The following is a 20,802-nucleotide window of genomic DNA, read 5'->3' on the forward strand; positions in this document are numbered from 1 at the left end:
AACAAATCGTCAATCCAAGGCAATGGATAACGATTCTTGATCATCACTTTTTCATGAATAAAACCGGAGCACCCCATGGCGAGGAACTCGGTCGAATGAAACCCTTTTCAAGCAACTCTTGGGCTTGATTTAACAATTCTTGCATTTCCGTCAGTGCTAAACGATAAGGAGTTTTAGCAATGGGAGTAGCCCCCGGAACCAACTCAATGCGAAATTCAACTTGTCTTTCCGCCGGAACACCCGGTAACTCATCCGGAAAAACGTCTTCAAATTCAATAACCACCGGAATTTCACGAATGGATGGTGGCTCATCACGAGTATCAACAACATGGGCAAGAAAAGCCATGCCGCCACAAACAAGGAAACAACGTGCCCGTGCATAAGCGCATATCGGCACAAGTCTTCTTCGCTTATCACCATGAATAATTAACTCTCCCCCACTTGGGGTCTTCACACGAATGAATTTATCATGGCATGCAATATCGGCTCTATAACGATCGAGCCAATCCATACCAACAAGAAATATCGAAATCACCCAAAGTCATCGGAATGAGATCGATCTTAAACGTTTCGGTACCAAACACAACATTACAATCATTACAAACATCAACCCCTAGCACCGTCTTACCATCCGCTATTTCGACTTCTACCGGATGACTTAACTTAGCTAGCGGTTTATTTAACTTAGGCACAAATCTTGGAGACACAAATGACAAGTTAGCACCACTATCAAAAAGCATACGTGCCGGACTAGAGTTAACCATGAAAGTACCTGAGACAACTTCATTAGATTGCTTGGCTTCGTCATTCGTCATCAAATAATTTCGCCCCTTTGCCGTGCCCGCCACCTTCTCTAACCTCTTAACATGATCACCCCGCAAATCGGGATACTCCGGCTTCTTATGCCCTTCTTTACCGCAATTAAAACAAGTGAGCTTGGTTGTGGATGATGGTTTCGGGCACTCGCGAGCCATGTGCCCCCTTTGCCCACAATCGTAGCAAGCATAAGTAAAATCACCGGAAGCACCCTTCCTCACACTACCAACACTCTCGGAATCCTTCTTGTGCTTCTTGTTAGAAAAGTTCGAATGACTAGTGGCTTCAAACTTCTTTTTGCCTAAGGTAAAGCCACTCTTTCTCAAGATGAGCGACTCGAAACCTTTGGCCATATCAAACAACTCATCAAAACTCTTCACCACGTTCACACTAATCTTTTCTTGATAATTGTCATTCAAGATTCGGTAAAAGTCTTCCTTCAACATTTTATCATTCCCGACATACTCCGGGCAAAATTGGGTTTTTGACAAGAAAACGGATTTAAGAGTGTTCAAATCCATCGTCCCTTGCCTCAAGGAATGCAACTCGTCCTTAAGTCTAGTATGATCAGTCGAAGTTCGGTACTCTTGGAAAAACTCCGCCTTAAACTCTTCCCAAGTAAAATTCATACATTGTTCTTCACCATAAAGTTGGATTTTCGCATCCCACCACAATTTAGCGTCACCTCTTAACATGCTACTACCATACCTCGCCTTTTTATCAAGAGGGCATTCACAAGTTCGAAAAGTCCCCTCCATATCGGAGATCCACCGGGCACTCTTTAACGGGTCTCTTTCGCCCTCAAAAGTAGGAGGTTGATCATCTTTAAAATTCTTATAGAAAAAGTCTCGTCTCCCGACATTGTCCCCTTGAAGGACAACTTTAATTTGCTCCTTTACTACGTTGACTAATTGCTCGTCAATCGTATCTAGAAACATTTTCTTAACATCTTCAAGGAAAGACGCATGATGACTTTTCAAAATGGCCTCAACTTTGGCCGTGAATTCGGGGTCCTCGCTCGTGCCCCCATTTTCGGTGTCGTGTCCGTTTCTCATCTTCATTCTATAAAATGGAAGAGATTAAACAACGAACAAAAGACATGACACAAACATGTACACATATACATCATACCGCTCCATCTTGCTCAACAATCGTCGTACATCGCTCGTTTGACACGATTTGCACCCGTAACAATGGTAGCTAGTCATTGCTACGCGAGCACGTCGCGTTAACTCGTTAGTACAACATCTATCTCGCTTTATGATTTCAACTACAACACAAAACAATTAGTGCAAGGTTAGATCACATGAACCTAAGCACTAACAATTCCCGATCCGACCCGAAGTCCTACAAGTCCCGCATAAAAGCGCATACACAATAAAGTCTAAGTCTAGGCACCTATCTCAAGTCGCCTAAATCCCTTAGACCATGCTCTGATACCACTTGAAACAACCCAACCCGTATTCCATACGATAATTTTTTTTTTTATAATACACATTTCCGCACCAATTAAATGATGTAAACCATTCCCCATGTTTCGTTAGAACATACAACAAGTTTAATGTTTTACACAAGGCACGAAGGCCATCAACAAATGTAATACAAGTTTGACCCATTCAAAAACGATAGTTTTAATCCAAACAACACTTTGAGCATGGTTTGGGGCTAAACTACCCAAAATGCTAGGCCAACTTCAAAAGCTTCACATTAATCCAACACGGGGAACTAGTATCCAATAACCCCCTTCCCTTTGTCTGCACCTGTATCTAAAAAGATAAACAATGAGAGGGGTAAGCTAATGCTTAGTGAGTGCAACAATTATACAATTACATATACAACCTACTTACTTGCAATCACTTACGCATTTACCGCATACATGCTAGCAATATAAATAATCATACCATCACAAGTATAATACAAAACCTTCTACCATACGAGCTAGCATAACAATAGCATATAGTATAAACAATGTAATATGCTACAATCCACACACACAACCATGGTTAACCAATCTAACGAGGGAATGGTATTTAAAGGACCGTCGGAGTTCATAACAACCATTAGTGCACTTAACATCTCGTACGCTAACCCCACGGGTGGCATCTTAACACATCGATACTTCACCCAGGGTGGTGCCTTAACACTTCGACACTTCACCCCGAGTGGTGTCTTAGCACATCGACACTTCACTCGCAACATCTCTCGAAGTGGCATCTTAACACATCGATGCTTCACTCCCGAGTGGTGTCTTAACACATCGACACTTCACTCGCCATGTGAGAAGTGGTGTCTTAACACATCGACACTTCACAACTCATACTTCACAAATAAATACATCATATATGCATGCATATAATTATTCTACTCACCTTATCATGTCGGTGGTGATTAATTACTCCCGAATGCTTCAAGCAAGGTACCTAATACATAAGTACACATTCAATACATAACAAGTGGAATTAACCACCTTACTCACTCTTGAGCATTTAATGTCCTAACCGTATTAAATGGCTCACACCCACCAAACCGCCCATTAATTGCCATGACTCGTCATAAATCACTAAAAGCTAGTGATTATAGCCCACTATCACCAATTAACACAAACTTAGGGTATTTCATACCCATTTCACCCAATTAGGTCAATGATAATGCTAAAAACGAACATATATTTCATAGCATTATCCCTCAAGAAAGACAAGCTTTTAGTTGCAATTGTTCTATTTATAAGTGATATTCGTTTAAATAATAAAAGGTGAAGACAAAAGACAGATTCGACAAATTGAAGACGTAAACGACCAAAAAGCTCAAGAGTACAAAGTACAATCAAAGTGGTTCAAATTATTGGTGAGAAACGTCTCAAAATTACAAGAGTACAAGACGCGAAACGCAAAATACAAGATATTAAATTGTACGCAAGGACGTTCGAAAATCCAGAACCGGGACTAAAGTCAACTCTCAACGCTCGACGCAACGGACTAAAAATTATGAGTCAACTATGCACATGAATATAATATAATATATAATTAATTCTTAAAATTAATATATATATTATATTATATATTATAAACGTCGGCAAACAAGAAAACAAACTCATGTGAACTGATACCTATCTCCATGCGATTGCATGTCCTGAAGGCTTATTTTCCATGCGATCGCATGGCCCTGAAATCCAGGCGACACCCCTATAAATTCGCAGTTTGGTTGATCAAATATCCATATATCTTTTTCTCTATCTCACTCACGTAAACATATATATATATATATATATATATATATATATATATATATATATATATATATATATATATATATATATATATATATATATATATAAATATATATAAATATATATATATATATTATATTTTAATTTTAATTTTAATTTTAAATTCTAATAATAAGGGTATGTTAGCGAATGTTGTAAGGGTGTAAGTCGAAATTCTGTCCGTGTAACGCTACGCTATTTTTAATCATTGTAAGTTATGTTCAACCTTTTTAATTTAATGTCTCGTAGCTAAGTTATTATTATGCTTATTTAAGACGAAGTAATCATGATGTTGGGCTAAAAATATTAAGACGGGGTAATTGGACTTTGTACCATAATTGGGGTTTGGACAAAAGAACGACACTTGTGAAAATTAGACTATGGGCTATTAATGGGCTTTATATTTGTTTAATTAAATGATAGTTTGTTAATTTAATATAAAGACTTACAATTGGACGTACCTATAAATAACCATATACACTCGATCGGACACGATGGGCGGGATATTTATATGTACGAATAATCGTTCATTTAACCGGACACGGGAATGAATTAATAGTTAGTAGACTTATTAAAACAGGGGTGAATTATGTACAAGGACACTTGGCATAATTGATAACAAAGTATTAAAACCTTGGGTTACACGCAGTCGATATCCTGGTGTAATTATTAAACAAAGTATTAAGACCTTGTTACAGTTTAAGTCCCCAATTAGTTGGAATATTTGACTTCGGATATAAGGATAATTTGACGAGGACACTCGCACTTTATATTTATGACTGATGGACTGTTATGGACAAAAACCAGACGGACATATTGAATAATCCAGGACAAAAGACAATTAACCCATGGGAATAAACTAAAATCAACACGTCAAACATCATGATTACGGAAGTTTAAATAAGCATAATTCCTTTATTTTCATATTTAATTGCATTTCTAATTATAGCATTTTTATTTATTGTCATTGTATTTAATTGCACTTTTAATTATCGTACTTTTATTTATCGCAATTTCATTATCGTTATTTACTTTACGCTTTAAATTAAGTTATATTTATTTTTAATATTTTACATTAAGTTTTAACTGCGACTAAAAGTTTTAAAATCGACAAACCGGTCATTAAACGGTAAAAACCCCCTTTTATAATAATAATACTACTTATATATTTTTATATTTTTACAATTATAGTTTTAAAAATATAGCGTTAAGCTTGGCTAAGTCTCCCTGTGGAACAAACCGGACTTACTAAAAACTACACTACTGTACGATTAGGTACACTGCCTATAAGTGTTGTAGCAAGGTTTAGGTATATCCATTCTATAAATAAATAAATATCTTGTGTAAAATTGTATCGTATTTAATAGTATTTTCTTGTAAAAATTAATAACTATTTTATACACCACCTCGCACACATCAAGTATTTTTGGCGCCGCTGCCGGAGAAAGCTAAAACGCTGAAAGCGCAATGCTAAATATATAAAAAAAAAGATTTTTATTTTTCTTATAAAAATATACGTTTTTAAAAAAATAATAATAATATATTCAAAAATATAAAAAGAAAAATAAAATTTATATATTTTTAAGAGTTTGTTAAATATTTAAGTTTTATAAAGTTTCTTTATTTTTATTTTTAGTTTGTAAAAATATAAATTTTATTTAAATATTTTGTATTAATATAAAACTGAAAACTGAAAAAAAATATATATATAAAAATCACGAGGCCTAGTACTGTAGCAGCCCAAAGTCTGGCCCGAAACCCTAGCTCATGCGATCGCATGAGCCCGAAGGCAAAACTTCATGCGACCGCATGAAGCTGTCTGACACGCCACAGTTGATCCCTTCCAGCAATAATTACGGTGTATAATATTATTATTATTAAAACCCTAATTAGGGTTTAATTTTAAATTAATTAAGTTTAGTTTTTATTATTTAATTTGTATTTTAAGTATTAATTAGTTTTAATAAATTATAAAATTAATACTTTTATAAAATAAATAATATAAAAATAATATTTTTATAAAAATTGTACTTTTTACAACTTTAAGTTAATTTTTATATTTTGTATCTTTTTATTCGTTTTAGCGTAATATTTGTATTTTTCGCTCGTATTTAGTTTTAAGACATAGTTTTTTGCCATAGTTATTTTTATTTCTAGATTTTTAGGCTTTGGCGTAAAATCCCTTAAGTACTTTTTCTTTAGACTAAGATTTAGGTTCTTTAGAATTTTGCGACGTCGTTTTAAGTTTTTAGTACCTTTTTAAGTAATTGCCGCTTTTGAATATAGAATTCCTTTTAAGCTTTAATATTTTTAGACGCAACTTTTAATTCTTAGTTTTTAGTTCCACTTTTAAGTTTCGACGCGCTACGTTCTTTTTATTATTTTTCGACTTTTTATTTTTCGACGTTTTCCGACGCACTCTTTTTCTTTCTTATTTTTCGCCGCTCTAGTTTTTAGGATATAGAATTTTCTATTTCTTCTCTAAAATTTCTTTAAAATTCAACGAAAAATTATTTTAAGCGGTTAAATTGATAGACATCCAAATTTTCTGTTTTGTAGTAATAGTTGAATTTGTTAGTTGCTGAGTTGTGAGCTTCCGATTTAAAGGGTTCTGGCTCCCTGCTAACGTGGGCAAAAACAGAAAAGTCTATTAATTTGATAACTTATATAATTTTTATAACTAATAGGATATTCAGTGAATGCACCGAGCAAAACGTTCACCATCTTTTGTACGTTCACCACCTGTAACTCGATCAAGACATCTAGCAAATATTGTCGCCGTTGATTTTTCTTTAGAATCGTCATCCAGTCGACCAAGTACTCCAATTCAAATTTTTGATAATCCATTTTTTGAACCCGACCTCACAATTGAGAATCCGGAGAATATTCAGGGATAATTCAGAGATCCTGAACCACTAATCTTTCCTCCGGAACCACCAATCATTCAAACAGAGATTGTTGAGGAACCTACCATTAAATCAGAATCCTATAGTGATTCAGATTCAACAAATTCGATCATGGAAAATCTGGAACCTCTAAGTATGGAAGACCGAATGAGAGCTAAACGCACTGGCCAAGGTCACGCAATTACTCAACCTGACATTAATGCGCCAGATTATGAAATCAAAGGACAAATCCTACACATGGTAACTAATCAATGCCAATTTAGTGGTGCACCGAAGGAAGATCCAAATGAACATCTTCGTACCTTTAATGGGATCTGTACTTTATTTAAAATCCGAGAAGTGGAGGATGAACAGATATATCTCATGTTATTTCCCTGGACTTTAAAGGAAGAAGCCAAAGATTGGTTAGAATCGTTACCTGAAGGGGCGATTGATACATGGGACGTTTTAGTTGAAAAATTTCTTAAACAATTTTTTCCGGCATCTAAAGCCGTAAGACTTCAAGGAGAAATTGTTACGTTCACACAAAAGCCAAATGAAACTCTATACGAGGCATGGACAAGATTTGGAAAGTTGTTAAGAGGATGTCCGCAACATGGTTTAGACACTTGTCAAATAGTACAAATATTCTACCAAGGATGCGACATCACTACAAGGAAAGACATAGATATAGCAGCTGGTGGTTCCATTATGAAGAAAACCGCAACTGATGCTTATAAAATTATTGATAACGCTGCTTCCCACTCACATGAGTGGCACCAAGAAAAAGATATCGTTAGATCATCTAAAGCAGCTAGAGCCGATTCTAGCCATGACTTAGATTCCATTTTCGCAAAGATAGATGCTGTCGAGAGACGAATGGAAAAGATGACTAAAGATATTCACTCAATACGAATTAGTTGTGAGCAGTGTGGAGGACCACATTTAACAAAAGATTGTCTCAGTATTGAACTAACAATGGAACAAAGAGAGAATGTTTCATACATAAACCAAAGGCCTGGAATTAATTATCAGAATAATTATCAACCGCCAAGACCAATCTACAATCAAAACCAGAATTATAACTGAAATGTTCCATACAACAACCAACAAGGTCCTAGTAATCAACAAGTATCCAACAATACTTACAATCAGCAAAGACCTATTTTTCAAAATAAACCACCACAAACCGATGATAAAAAGCCAAATTAAGAAGTGTGTTGATTGTGTACCCCAACTAGATGGTGATGCCTGGACTATATTTGTGTCTAGAGATTAGTGTAATGTTGTGTTTTGACTATGGAGCAAATCGCTCATTTGTGTCAACTACATTTTGTGCTAAGTTAAATGTGACTGCTAATGTAATTACTAAGCCCTTAAGTGTCGAAGTGGGTGACGGTAGGACTATTCCAATCGCCTAGTGTGTGTCTGGAATTATTATCGACCTAGAGGGTAGTATTTTCCCTGTGACTTGTCTAGTGATGCCTATACCAAGCTCTGATGTAGTGTTAGGCATGAATTGGCTTAAGGACCATAAGGCCAGTATTAAGTGCCATAGGATGATTATCTCTTTTCTTGTGACTAGTGGGAAACGGGTAGTGGCTTGCAGTGATCGGATCGGGTTCTGTTGTCCGTTATTGTCGATGATGAAAGCTCAGAAATCTTCGGCCAAGGGATGTGATTCTTTCTTAGTTTATGTGACCGTTGTAAAGAAGGAAGATAAGGTAGTGTCCGATATTTTCGTAGTGTCTGAATATCCGGAAGTGTTCCCCGATGAATTGTTAGGCTTACCGCCGATCAGGAAAGTTGAATATAAGATCGAATTAGTGCCAGGGGCTACGTCGGTTGCCAAAGCTCTGTATAGATTAGCTCTTTCAGAAATTCGTGAAATGATGCCCCAAATTTAAAAAATTGTTGGACCGCGGGTTCATTCGTCCGAGTTCTTTGCCATGGGGTGAACCAGTGTTATTCGTGAAAAGGAATGATGGTACACTCGAATGTGTATAAATTATAGTGAATTAAAATAAATAAGAATAAGTATCCGCTTCCTAAGATAGATGACTTATTCGATTAGCTTCAACGAATTTCATTCATTTCAAAAATATATTTACGTTCGGAATATCATCAGATTCGTTTTGTTGAATCTGACATTCCTAAGATTTCATTTCATACTCATTATCATCATTATGAGTTCTTAGTGATTCCGTTTGGGTTAACCAACGCTCCAACAATTTTCATGGATCTCATGCATAGGATGTGTAAACCGTTTTTGGATAAGTTTGTTATCGTGTTTATTGATGACATCTTAGTGTACTCCAAAATCGAATCCGAGCATGCTGAGCATTTAAGACAAGTGTCAGAACTCTTAAGACGTGAACAATTGTGTGCAAAAATTTTAAAGTGTGAGTTTTGGTTACATGAAGTTCATATTTTTTGGATCATGTTATCTGTGATGAAGATGTTAAAGTGGATCCATCTAAGATTAAAGCTATGATGAATTGGAATTAACCAAAGAATCCGACAGAAATTAGAGTTTTCTAGGATTGGCTGGTTACTACCGACGATTTAGTAAAGATTTTCCAAAGATTGCAAGTTCTTTGACAATATTAACTAAAAGTAATGCGTCTTTTCAGTAAGTTAATGAACAAGAAACTGCATTTAAACATTGAAAGGTTTGTTTTGTGAAGCACCAGTGTTAGCCTTACCTGAGGGATCCGAAGACCTCCTTGTGTACTGCGACGCGTCTTTATCTAATTTAGGCTGTGTATTAATGCAAAGAGATCGTGTAATTGCGTGTGCGTCTGAGACACTATCTAGTACATGACATAGAAATGGTTGTAGAAGTGTTTGCGTTAAAGTTATGGAGATATTATCCTTGTAGTACAGATCGTGTTATCTGCACCAATTATAAAAGTTTACCTATTATCTCTTCGCAGAAAGAGGTGAATATGCAGAAGAAAAGATAGCAAGTGTTGACCAAAGATTACATTGTGTGATTCGGTACCATCTTAGTAAAGTCTGTATGTGTTATCTCTGCAAGTGTTCGGTGAATGATAAAAGTCAGATTCTACCTCTTCAAGATTTAAAAGTGAATGTGAATAAGAAATTATTGGGGGAACGTGTTAGGATTTTGGACAGAAAAGTGATCAAGTTGCACAAGAAACAGACACCAATAATGCTTGTGAATGGAAGCATAGTTTAGGTACCAATCTGACATGGGAGACCGAAGAGTTGATGACCTCTAGATACCCTCATATATTTAACCGTGACTAGATTCCGAGGACGGAATCTTCTTAAGGGGGGTAGATTTGTAACAGCCTCGCTTTAGGCCTAGTAGAAATGACACATTTACCCTTGTGGGTTAGTATAGTGATTTTAATAATTATGTGTTTTATAATTATTATGTATGGGATAATGTGCGTTTTGTGACAAGGGTCACAGAACATATTTCCTTTTGTGATTTGGACTTAAAATGAATAAGTTATTAAAGATTTTGGGTTTCAGATAACTGGTAAATACCCGTGTGTTAGACGGAAGTGTTACCTAAGTGTGAAGACACCTAAAATAACACATATATGTGTGTGTACGTTCCATTACTTGCCATTTTTAGCAAGAATATAAACCCTAAACACCCTTTTTCTCTCAAATCCTTTAAATCAAGAAGTTCAAATCAAAGCTAGTGATTTCATGCATCAAATTCTTTGTGATTTCAGAATCAAAACACGGTAAAAATCTCAGATTTTGATGAATTGAAATGGGTTTTAAGTGGGTTTGAAAAAGTAAGCTTTTTATGTTTGATTCTTGCTTTGAATGTGTTTGTGATGCTTAATTGAGGTTAGAAATAGATTATATATGTGTTATATAGTGTTCTTGGGTCATTGGATTGATCAAAACTTGCAAAAATTGAGTTTTGGGGTCAAAAAACGCGAAAATAGCGACCTGGAGCTGTTCTACAGCTCCCACACGAGTGATCGCTCAACCACGCGGTTGAGCACACTTCTAAGGGCTCAACCACGCATTTGAGGGCTCAACCGCACGAGTGAGACCTCAACCGTGCGAGTGAGCAGTGGCCAGTTTTTGGTAAAATTGAAAAGGCTGTAACTTTCAAACCGTAACTCCGTTTTCGACGAATAAACTATCGTTAGAATTTTCTTGAGGTGTAGTATCTAATGATAAGGTTTTAAAATACTAAATCAAACTTTAGTTTGGGTGTAAAAAGTTCGAGATGCAATTGTGCTGCTGTACTTGCTCAACCGTGCGTCTGAGGCACTCACCCGTACGAGCGAGGTGTCCATTCACACAAGTGAGACACTTAACCGTGTGAGTAGATTTTATAATCACTATTATTAAGTGATAGGTCAGTCGTACGAGTAAGGATACTCACCCGTGCGAGTGAGCATAGTCAGTCGCACGAGTGAGACCTCATCCGTGCGAGTGACAGTGTTTGTATGTTTGGGTCAAGTGCAATTCTGACCCATTTACTGTATTGCTGTGATATTTATGCTAATGAGTAATTTGATTTAAAAGTGTACTAACTAGAGAACTGATATTCTCAGGTGATAAGCGGAAATGTGAAGGCTCGGTGATATAAGACAACTGAGTACTTGTGCTTCCAGGTGAATAGGATTATCTTTATGGATGTGATTATACATTGACAAGTATAGTGATCCGTGCCATGCTTACAATTAGACTGTGTAATGAGTCTGTGACCAGTGCAATGACTATACGTTATTATGTGCGCACCCAGTGAACGTCGAGGTGTTTTGTGCGACGTGCGTCGAGGTGTTTTGTGCGACGTAAGAGGTCAATGCTATTTACCTTGGTGTTGGGTAGTAGTATTGGGTCCAAGCGTTACTGATTGGTGGTATAGTGTGAATGACGAGTGCGTCACGTCTGGAAGACTATACCAGTGATTCAGTAATGGGGGCTATCGGTATATTCCAGCTTGATCAGCTACGGGTTGTCGGTCCTCTTGTTTATGGCTTTAAGTGATTAGTGACCAGTGCCTATAAGCTGTGCTTGATGCTTGTAGTGATGTCCACCTAGATATTGCCATTCACTTAGCGTTATGCTAATTCCCCCACAGTGTTTTGCCCTGCAGGTATAGATTAGCAGCTTTTGATGGGTTTTGCCGGGCAGCTGCAGATGTTTGACACAGTGTCACTCTGATATGTTTTGCAATAAACAATATGGTTAACTGGCTTGTATTAATAACGTAACACCTGTGATTTTATGTAATTATATAAGTATGTACTTATATATGATATGTAATTAATAAGCTTTCCGCTGTGAGTATCTTTAAAAAAAAATGTATGTAAAAGTACAGTGTTACAACATCTACTTACTAAGTCAGACTAAGAAGTAGATAGATATCAAAATAAAAATTATGTTGATAATTATGATCTAAGTGTTGACTTAACTAGGTTCATTAAATCACCGTCTTTATATAGCGGATAGATACATAATTTGTTGCAAAGGTCATCTAGATTTCAAGAATTAGATGTGTATCAGCTTGTTTATAATCTTCAACTGGTTCACATTCAATAATAAACAAACTGCCTAGTTGACATATGAGAAATACTAGTAAGGGGTAAGTATTCAGATTAACTAGGTCTGTAATCTTATCATGTACCTGCGCATACACTTCTATCCCAATCACTGGATAATCAATGGATATTTACTTAGACATAAAAATTATAATTTGCATAAGTGATAAAAACATCTTGGAAATAACTGCTAATCCTAATTACGGTTCATGTTATTACCAAGTGAACACTAATAAGATTAGCTCATAATGAAATTTAAAAGAACAATCAAACAAAGAACAATGATTGAAATTAAAATAAAATCGAATAGAAATAAGAAATACCTCAAAGTAATGTAATACAAGGCGTTAGAATTGAAATTCTTAAAGAATTGAAAAGTAAACCTACTCTATTTTGAGAGAAAATAAACTAAAAACTAAATTGAAAGTGATACAGAATTATAAAGATGAGCTCTCTATTTATAGTTCAAAATTCTAAAAAAACTCGAAATTAATTCGTGTTGGCAGCTACCAGTGTAGCTGGGAGCTTTTTTGGTAATTATTCGGCAGTTGTAGGTGATAGCAGATGGCTGTTTGCAACTTCTAGAACCTTCCTCGAATAATTGGCATTTGTTTGAATAGATGGTAGGTCGAATAAATTTGGGGATTTTCAAAGCCGCCGGCTAAAGAGATAGTCGAGGGTTGTTTTTCAATTTAGTTGGGGGCTATATCTGGAATTCTGAATTTTTTTTGGAATTTGATGAACACTTTAGCTGGCAGATGGATAGATGAGACTACTTTTGTTGACTTTGACTTTCTTTGAATCCTCCTCTATTTATCCTTTAGCTTTCGACCTCATGTCATTTATAGTTCATTTTTCTATCATTTTCCATCGTTAAACAAATAAAACGGTGAATGTTTACGAGAATATAGCATAATTTAGTTTAAATTTGAAGAATGTTGCCTCAAATTGCTTTGTAAAACATGTGTAATTTAAGGGATATCAGTGGAAAAGAGAATTTAAAAAGAAAGGAAGTTTTTAAAAATTTTATACAACATAATATTAGAAGTGGACTTCCCTCAAATGCCTTGCATATGCCAAGGATATTAGTCTAAAAGACTATCCGTAAAACATGTTATCAAAATAACAGAATATCAACGTAATTAAAAAAATTATGAGACAAACTAGTAATTTTAATAAGGGTTAAAGCTACTAGATAGGCTTATACTTTCATTTTTGTTTCAATGTTGGCTATATACCCAGAAAAATATTAGTGTAGGTCATATACTTTCAAAAAGTGTTCCAATGTATGCTATTGATAACCAGTTGCATGCTTAACCGGTAACACTAATTATTTGGCAGTTTTTTAAACTAAAAAAATTACACGAATTGTCCTTATGGTTTGCTCATTTTGCGTATGCAGTCCCTAAAGCTAACGAACGTAAAAGGGTTCGTTAAGTCTATACAACTTGACCTACAAATCACCTTGTTGACTCAGATTAAATAAGAATAGCAGCAGCTAGCGCCTTATATCAACAAGGGGATTTTCATCATCATTCGTTTTAGCCGATAATATCTTCACGAACGTTGTTGCAAAAAGTAATCCTAATGCCTTACAACTGATTTTAATGCTCTACCTTGTAGAACTAGAGTTCTGTGATGTTTCTAAAAATAATTTGAAGGTTCTCGAAGCCCAAGCAAGCATTAAGAAAGATGAAATTGAGATTGATTTCCAGTTATTACTTCGAATTCGAAAACACCTAATTTTTAGGTTGAAGATGATGAAGACAAACTTAGATATGAGATTGATATTTTATTAGGAACAAATGAAGTTGTTGATGTTCGATGATGAAGATGAATAGAAGATAGAAGATGATGATCGATGGAGGTGAGGTGGTGAATCCAATAAGATGATATGAGAGATGGATATATGATATTAAGTCAGATGATGATGTGAGGAAGAAGACGACACAAAAATGCCCTCACATGCTTTACACATGGCTGTTTCAACAAAAAAAAAATTAACAACGTTTGCATGTATAACAACTACCTTATTTATCAGGTTACCAAGTGAATTTACTTTACATTAACACACACTTTTTTAAAGTACATAGTCTACAATAATATTTTTTGGTTATATAGCTTACATTGAAATAAAAGTTTGAAATAAAAGTGAAAGTATATAGGTATTTAGTAGTTTTAATCTTTTTAATAAATCATTCCGAAAAGGGACATGGTGAAGCAAAATGAAGTATGAGGAGCAATTAAACTTGTAGATATTAGTTAGTAAAATTTAAAAGAAATTTCTGAGGCAATCCTTTCAATTAAGAGAGTGTGGTTTCAAGTCTGTAGGTAAACATTTGTATATATTCATAAAATAAACAGTATTCAAAGAATTACGTATAATAAATTACGGAGTGCTGTTTATAAGTAATTATTATAGTATTCAAGTACTCGTAATAAAAATGTATGGGCTTGGTCTTTGCATCAGGGGTTAATATCATATTTCAAGCCCATTTATTGCAACACAAATCACTTTGAAAAAAGAAACTTGGTTGTTTTGTATGTTCTTGGTTAATACATATGGCCATGCCTTTGGTTATGAATAATTCGATGTTACCTGTTCATCACAGTAATTATTCAAGTAACTATGACTATGTATACACAATAAGCACCAAGAAAACTTCGTTACTATAACTTAATTTTCCAAAGAAATCAATAGAACAAATGAAAAAAGAGATTGAAAAACTTGTTAAAAGTGATCGAACTAGTTCAATCAATTGTTTCCATCAAATGCACAAACCATTCATCCCTTGATTGACTTCCATACTCTGAATTACAGAAATTGAAACCTTTTGGTTAATAACCGTACATTGCTTAAAAAAACGAAAAAAAAAAAAAAATATATCAAGCCAATAAGCGGTCAAGTAACCGAAATTCTGCAACATGAATAATACAAGTATAGGTGTAACTCCTTGCAGATATAAAGGATTCATTTAGTCATGCAAGAATCATGAGCAGTTAAGCATAAAGAATGTGTGCTTAACCTAGTTAATCTTAACCTACAAACATTGCAATATACAACTTCAATTTATTAGGAATTAGCAAATAACACACAACAATGGCGAATTATGTCAAAATATATGTTTCTGTTCTTATCATAACCTTCATGATCTCATCAATGGCTTACGCCGTTAGTAATATCACACGAAACAATGACATTGAAGTAGCAATTGAAGAAATGGAGAGAGCCAATTACTTCACGTTCGTCATGCTTATAAACATGGTTCCGTCTGATTTGTTTCAAGGAGGTGTCACATTTTTGGTTCCGAGTGATGAATCACTTTCAAGAATTACGATGCCTCCAAATAATGTAACGGATCTTTTGCTTCGCCATTCAATTCCATCCCCTTTGCTTTTCGATCATCTTCTTCATTTGCCCACAAATAGCATGCTTCCTACATCCAACCCTGAGTTGATGGTTAAGGTTTTCAATAGTGGTAGAATGGGTTTGTTCCTTGGCAACGTTAGAATCGTTAGTCCTAATGTATGCACACATGGCGACTCGGTGAGGTGTCATGGTATAGATCGTGTTCTTAATGTAGACGATGAGCAATATGGACCTACTTCATCGATTAGTTGTCCTAGAATTGTAGCTCCGATTCCAGCACCCGCACCATCTTTAGCACCTCCTGGTTTGGTTCCTACATTCGATCCACCCCAATCTGAAACTTCAAGCGGTGGAACACCGCATGTGGGGTTAGAATTGGCGTTTATGTCGTATTTGTGGGTATTATATAGTATATCGGTGAGCTTGGTTTAGCTACTATAGATGTTACATTGTACCTATATCTGTAATAACTGGAGAGTATTGGGGAAAAAATGATATGCTTATGGTGTCATCTCAAACTGTACCGTTTAACGTGTTTTTATTGATCAATAAACGACTTTAATCTCTCATTTGTGCTTAGAAGCTGTTTGTGTTGGTACGTAGTACAAAATTTGACATGAGGTGACCTGGGAATCATTTAGTACACACAGATGCACTCATAGTACATGTTATAAACATTCATACATCTAGCAAATCAAACACAGTAATTATCACTTGATAAACACTAATCAGATTACACCATCACCTCGCTTTGTTAGTACCGCAAACGCAAAATTCACAATTTACGAATGTCATTGGGTTTGATTAATTCCAGTCAGACTTAAGTAAATAGGCTTTAAAATTTTAGCATATTTGGTAAAGAGTGGCTCAAATGCTAAATGGTAAAACCAAAGCTGGGGTTTAAATTGACCATTTCATAAGTCCCTAGTTATAACATGTAATACAAGGAGTATACGGTAACCACAAAACGATACCCTATGATGTATACAAATGAACTTTTGTTAACCTTCTTGGGTCAGTTCATGTGGTACACACTGCCCAAGCAAACACATCAATGACACCAAATTCCAAACTGAAGAACATGGTAAACATGATCCAAAAGGACACATTGTCACAAATGCACATGGTTGTGCTTGGTGTCAAATAACCACACATTTCTGCACTGATTCAACAAGTACAGAACAAACCTTACACATAATAATAGTGTAAATAATGCAATGTGAGAACATAGGAACCATTGTTATATCATTAAAGATAGTAAACACGAAACATCTTTATTCATTAGATATTTAATCTAATGCTTTTATTCAATCCGGGAATCAAATTCAATTTCCCAAACCATAAAAAAACGAAAGCAAATCAAGAAATAGTAATAAAGCTAATTCGAGAAGACAACTTCCCTAAAATGACATCAACCAAACACTCAGTGTGATGAAACTTTAAGATTGATCGATTTATTGAACCATGACTTCCAACTGCCGCCGTTCTTCCTTGTTATTCCCACTGCCGCAGACTTCCTATCTTCTCCAACCTCGATAACAGCCTGAGGCTTCTTACACAGCATGAAGTTTCTAACCCCGAACGATCCAATTGCTTCCAATGGACCCAATGCTACAATCAGAAATCATAACAAATATTTCAATTAGATCATGTCTGAGTACTTAAACAATCAAATTAACATAATATATTAATATTAGACAATTGACTGTACCAACATATACTCATATTAATCACAGCACTATAAACAGACACTATTACCATCTAGTTCAGTTAATAAGGCATTTTTAATAATATATGAATAATCAAATTAACATAATATTATATATTAGATTAGATATTTAACTTTATCTAAATTTGCTCATATGTAGCACAACTAAATAATCAGATACTAAAACAATTCAGTAGGACTAGCATTTAACAATTTTGACCATTTAATTACTAAAGGTAAAATAATCAGTTTCTGAATTTATAAAACTAACAATAATTACAATAATAATTATACCTTCGGTGCCAGCAATTGGACAATAGAGAACGAATTCATTAATATTGGATCCAAGAACAGGTAGTCTTCCTTCACGAGCATACGTTTTAAGAGCTGTATCCATAACAGATGCTACAAGCTCCTCTTCATTAACAACAAACCGGATCGGACCGGCGCTACCAATGACAGTGATACTAATCAGAAGCCGGATGCCGGCAGCCTGGCTCTTCTTTTGCTTATACATCAACATTTTTTTTTTATTTTTTTCAAATTAATAAACGAAACAGTTAGGCAAAATTTAAATCAAATTAAAAAAATAACAAAAAGAGGTTTCGCCGGTGATTGTGTACGATTGTGAGATCAAGGATCAAGGCCAACGCAGCGGTGGTACCAGGCTTCTTTGCAGGATCCGAAACAGAAAACGGTGGAAATTGAAAAGATCCCCCTTGAAGAACAAAGAGGGGAGATCATTAACCAATTACAGAGGATTTCTACCATTCACAATTCAAGTTTCAATTTCGAATTCGATTTCGATTTGAGAGAGAACAATGGAGGAAATTTTAGGGTTAGGGTTTGTGAATTTTGAGGATTATGAAAATTGTAGGTTTGTTTGTGATTATAAAGGGCCGCTGACCCTTTCGAATAACACGTTTGCCGAATCTTCAATTTTTATTTTATTTTACTTTTTTCGGTTATTATTGAGCGAATTTTTGTAGGTTTGAGGGGGTACTTTCGTCATTCCATTTATTAACTCTCGTCAACTTGAGTTGTTATACACGTGTAAAATATTATTGGCTTTTAGATTTTGCCATTGACACGTTTTTAATAGTTAAACGACTCAGGTTATGTTTATTGCATTTTTTTTTTTTTTTATAAAATAAAAGATAAAAAAATATATGTCACGGTATTTCAATCAACCATTTATGTAATTAAATCTTAAATCTTAACAAGATAAAAATTACTGGTCCAATGTTATGGACATATGCTTATTCATTACTCCGTATAATGTTAGTCTATTAACACCACACATATATGTCTTACCTAACCATATAACGAAGATTTATGCTAGCATATGCGATGATGCGCATCTTATCCAATTTATATAAAATTTGAGTTTGAATGCTTGGAGATGTGTAGTTATCAATTTCAAAACGAAATTATAATCTTTTGGGTTTAATTTAAACCAACCTTTTATGTAAAACTTCTAGGTCCATTTTCTGGTGGGTAACACTTTACATTCATGTAAAAGACTCGATAGCTATATTCATCTAAGTTAGGAAGCAGTTTTACGGTAGAATGATTCTTGTAGGTCGCATCAGAATAACAGTTGTACCTAACGAAAGTGGTCCAATTATTTTGTTTACAAACACACGTTGTATTATATCCACAAAAATTTCAGTCTCTATCTTAATAAAGGTGATCATGCTTTGACGTTGTTCATAATAGCTATTATAAACTTTGTCAATGACCTTCAAATTTAATCAATACATAAATAAAAAGAGAATAAAAACAAGAACACGCGGATGGAGATCATGAAAAATATTTTATCGTGTTAAAATGATACAAATGACAAGCCTACTCCAGTTGTGGTAGTTCAACAACTAGATAATACAGTACTATATTATAAGAAATTTTATTTTATTTTATTTTTATTTATTCTCTAGAATTCAAGATTTGTATTGTGATTATGATGATCACTATGTTTATCCATATTAGAGTTCATGATCGATGACAATATTGATGACGATGACAGATGCAATATATTAAAAGGTTGAAACAGGGTGTAGCTAGCCATCTTGGAGCAAACGCATGATCCACCCATAAACTTATTCATCATGTAGTTGTACAACTGTATTTTTACCATATTAAGAATTTTAATTACTTCCTCGTGAATCTTGATCCACCTTCATATTGAAATAAAGAACAAGAGATTTGTATGAAAACTGATCGTGTTATTGATAATGATAATACTTGAATTGGTTTTTTACAATTACAATGTGTATGTATATATACACAGACACCAACGGTTGTATTCTATCTAAGGCAAGGAGCCTAATGAATAAATAAGGAAACTATGAGCTGTATTCTGGGCTGTCATTGTGCTGTATGTCAGAAGGGAAATGATGTAGAGCTGATCCCAAATAAGCTAAGTCTTTTACTTGTTTTCTAACACTCCCCCGCAAGTTAAATAGTGGGATCTCCGATATTTAACTTGAAGAGAACATCTTTGAAGAGCCTTCCATTGACAGACTTTGTTAGGATGTCCGCTAGCTGGTCTTCAGATCTGATGAATGGAAGGGATATTATTTCGACCTCAAGTTTTTCTTTGATGAAGTGTCTGTCAATTTCAATGTGTTTGGTACGATCATGTTGAACAGGGTTTTCTGAGATTGCAATTGCTGCTTCGTTATCACATATGATTTCGATGGAGTTTTGAGGAGGAAAACCAATTTCGGTCAGAAGTTTCTTTATCCACAAGGCTTCGGTTACTCCTTTGGCAATTCCTCTAAATTCGGCTTCGGCGCTTGAAAGTGCGACAACCTTTTGTTTCTTACTTCTCCAAGTGACTAGGTTTCCACCAACGAGAGCAAAGTATCCTGATGTTGACTTTCTATCTCCTTTCTCTCCTCCGTAACCAGCGTCTGTAAAAATTCGTGTTTTTAAGTGATCGTTCTTCTTGAATAATACCCCATCTCCAACTGTGCCTTTAAGATATCTGATAATTCTCCATACTGCATCCATATGGTGTTGTTGTGGTTGATGCATGAATTGACTAACAACACCTACAGCATAGGCTATGTCAGGGCGAGTATGAGCAAGGTAGATGAGTTTCCCCACGATTCTTTGATATTGACTTCGATCAGCTGACTTTGCCTTGTCTTATATGTATAATTTTTGGTTCGGAATCATAGGAGTATCTGCTGGCTTGCAGTCGATCA

General features: G+C 35.0%; 3 protein-coding genes across 3 annotated transcripts; 2 read left to right on the top strand and 1 right to left on the bottom strand.

The window, feature by feature from the left end:
* Positions 1-8,447: 8,447 nt before the first annotated feature.
* LOC139840855 (uncharacterized) lies at positions 8,448-8,873 on the top strand. Its single transcript, XM_071831097.1, has one exon. It carries the CDS (start codon positions 8,448-8,450, stop codon positions 8,871-8,873), a length of 426 nt encoding a protein of 141 aa, XP_071687198.1.
* A 6,739-nt stretch (positions 8,874-15,612) lies between these two features.
* Positions 15,613-16,314, top strand: LOC139840856 (FAS1 domain-containing protein SELMODRAFT_448915-like). Its single transcript, XM_071831098.1, has one exon. The coding sequence runs from the start codon at positions 15,613-15,615 to the stop codon at positions 16,312-16,314; it is 702 nt and encodes a 233-aa protein (XP_071687199.1).
* An 847-nt stretch (positions 16,315-17,161) lies between these two features.
* LOC139843466 (uncharacterized) lies at positions 17,162-18,444 on the bottom strand. Its single transcript, XM_071833545.1, has 2 exons — positions 17,885-18,444; positions 17,162-17,493 (listed from the first exon to the last, which is right to left on the bottom strand). Exons 1-2 carry the CDS (start codon positions 18,111-18,113, stop codon positions 17,306-17,308), a joined length of 417 nt encoding a protein of 138 aa, XP_071689646.1. The 5' UTR covers positions 18,114-18,444; the 3' UTR covers positions 17,162-17,305.
* Between the last annotated feature and the right edge of the window lie 2,358 nt (positions 18,445-20,802).

The sequence above is a fragment of the Rutidosis leptorrhynchoides genome, chromosome 4 (genome assembly GCF_046630445.1).
Source record: "Rutidosis leptorrhynchoides isolate AG116_Rl617_1_P2 chromosome 4, CSIRO_AGI_Rlap_v1, whole genome shotgun sequence".
Lineage (NCBI taxonomy): Eukaryota > Viridiplantae > Streptophyta > Magnoliopsida > Asterales > Asteraceae > Rutidosis > Rutidosis leptorrhynchoides.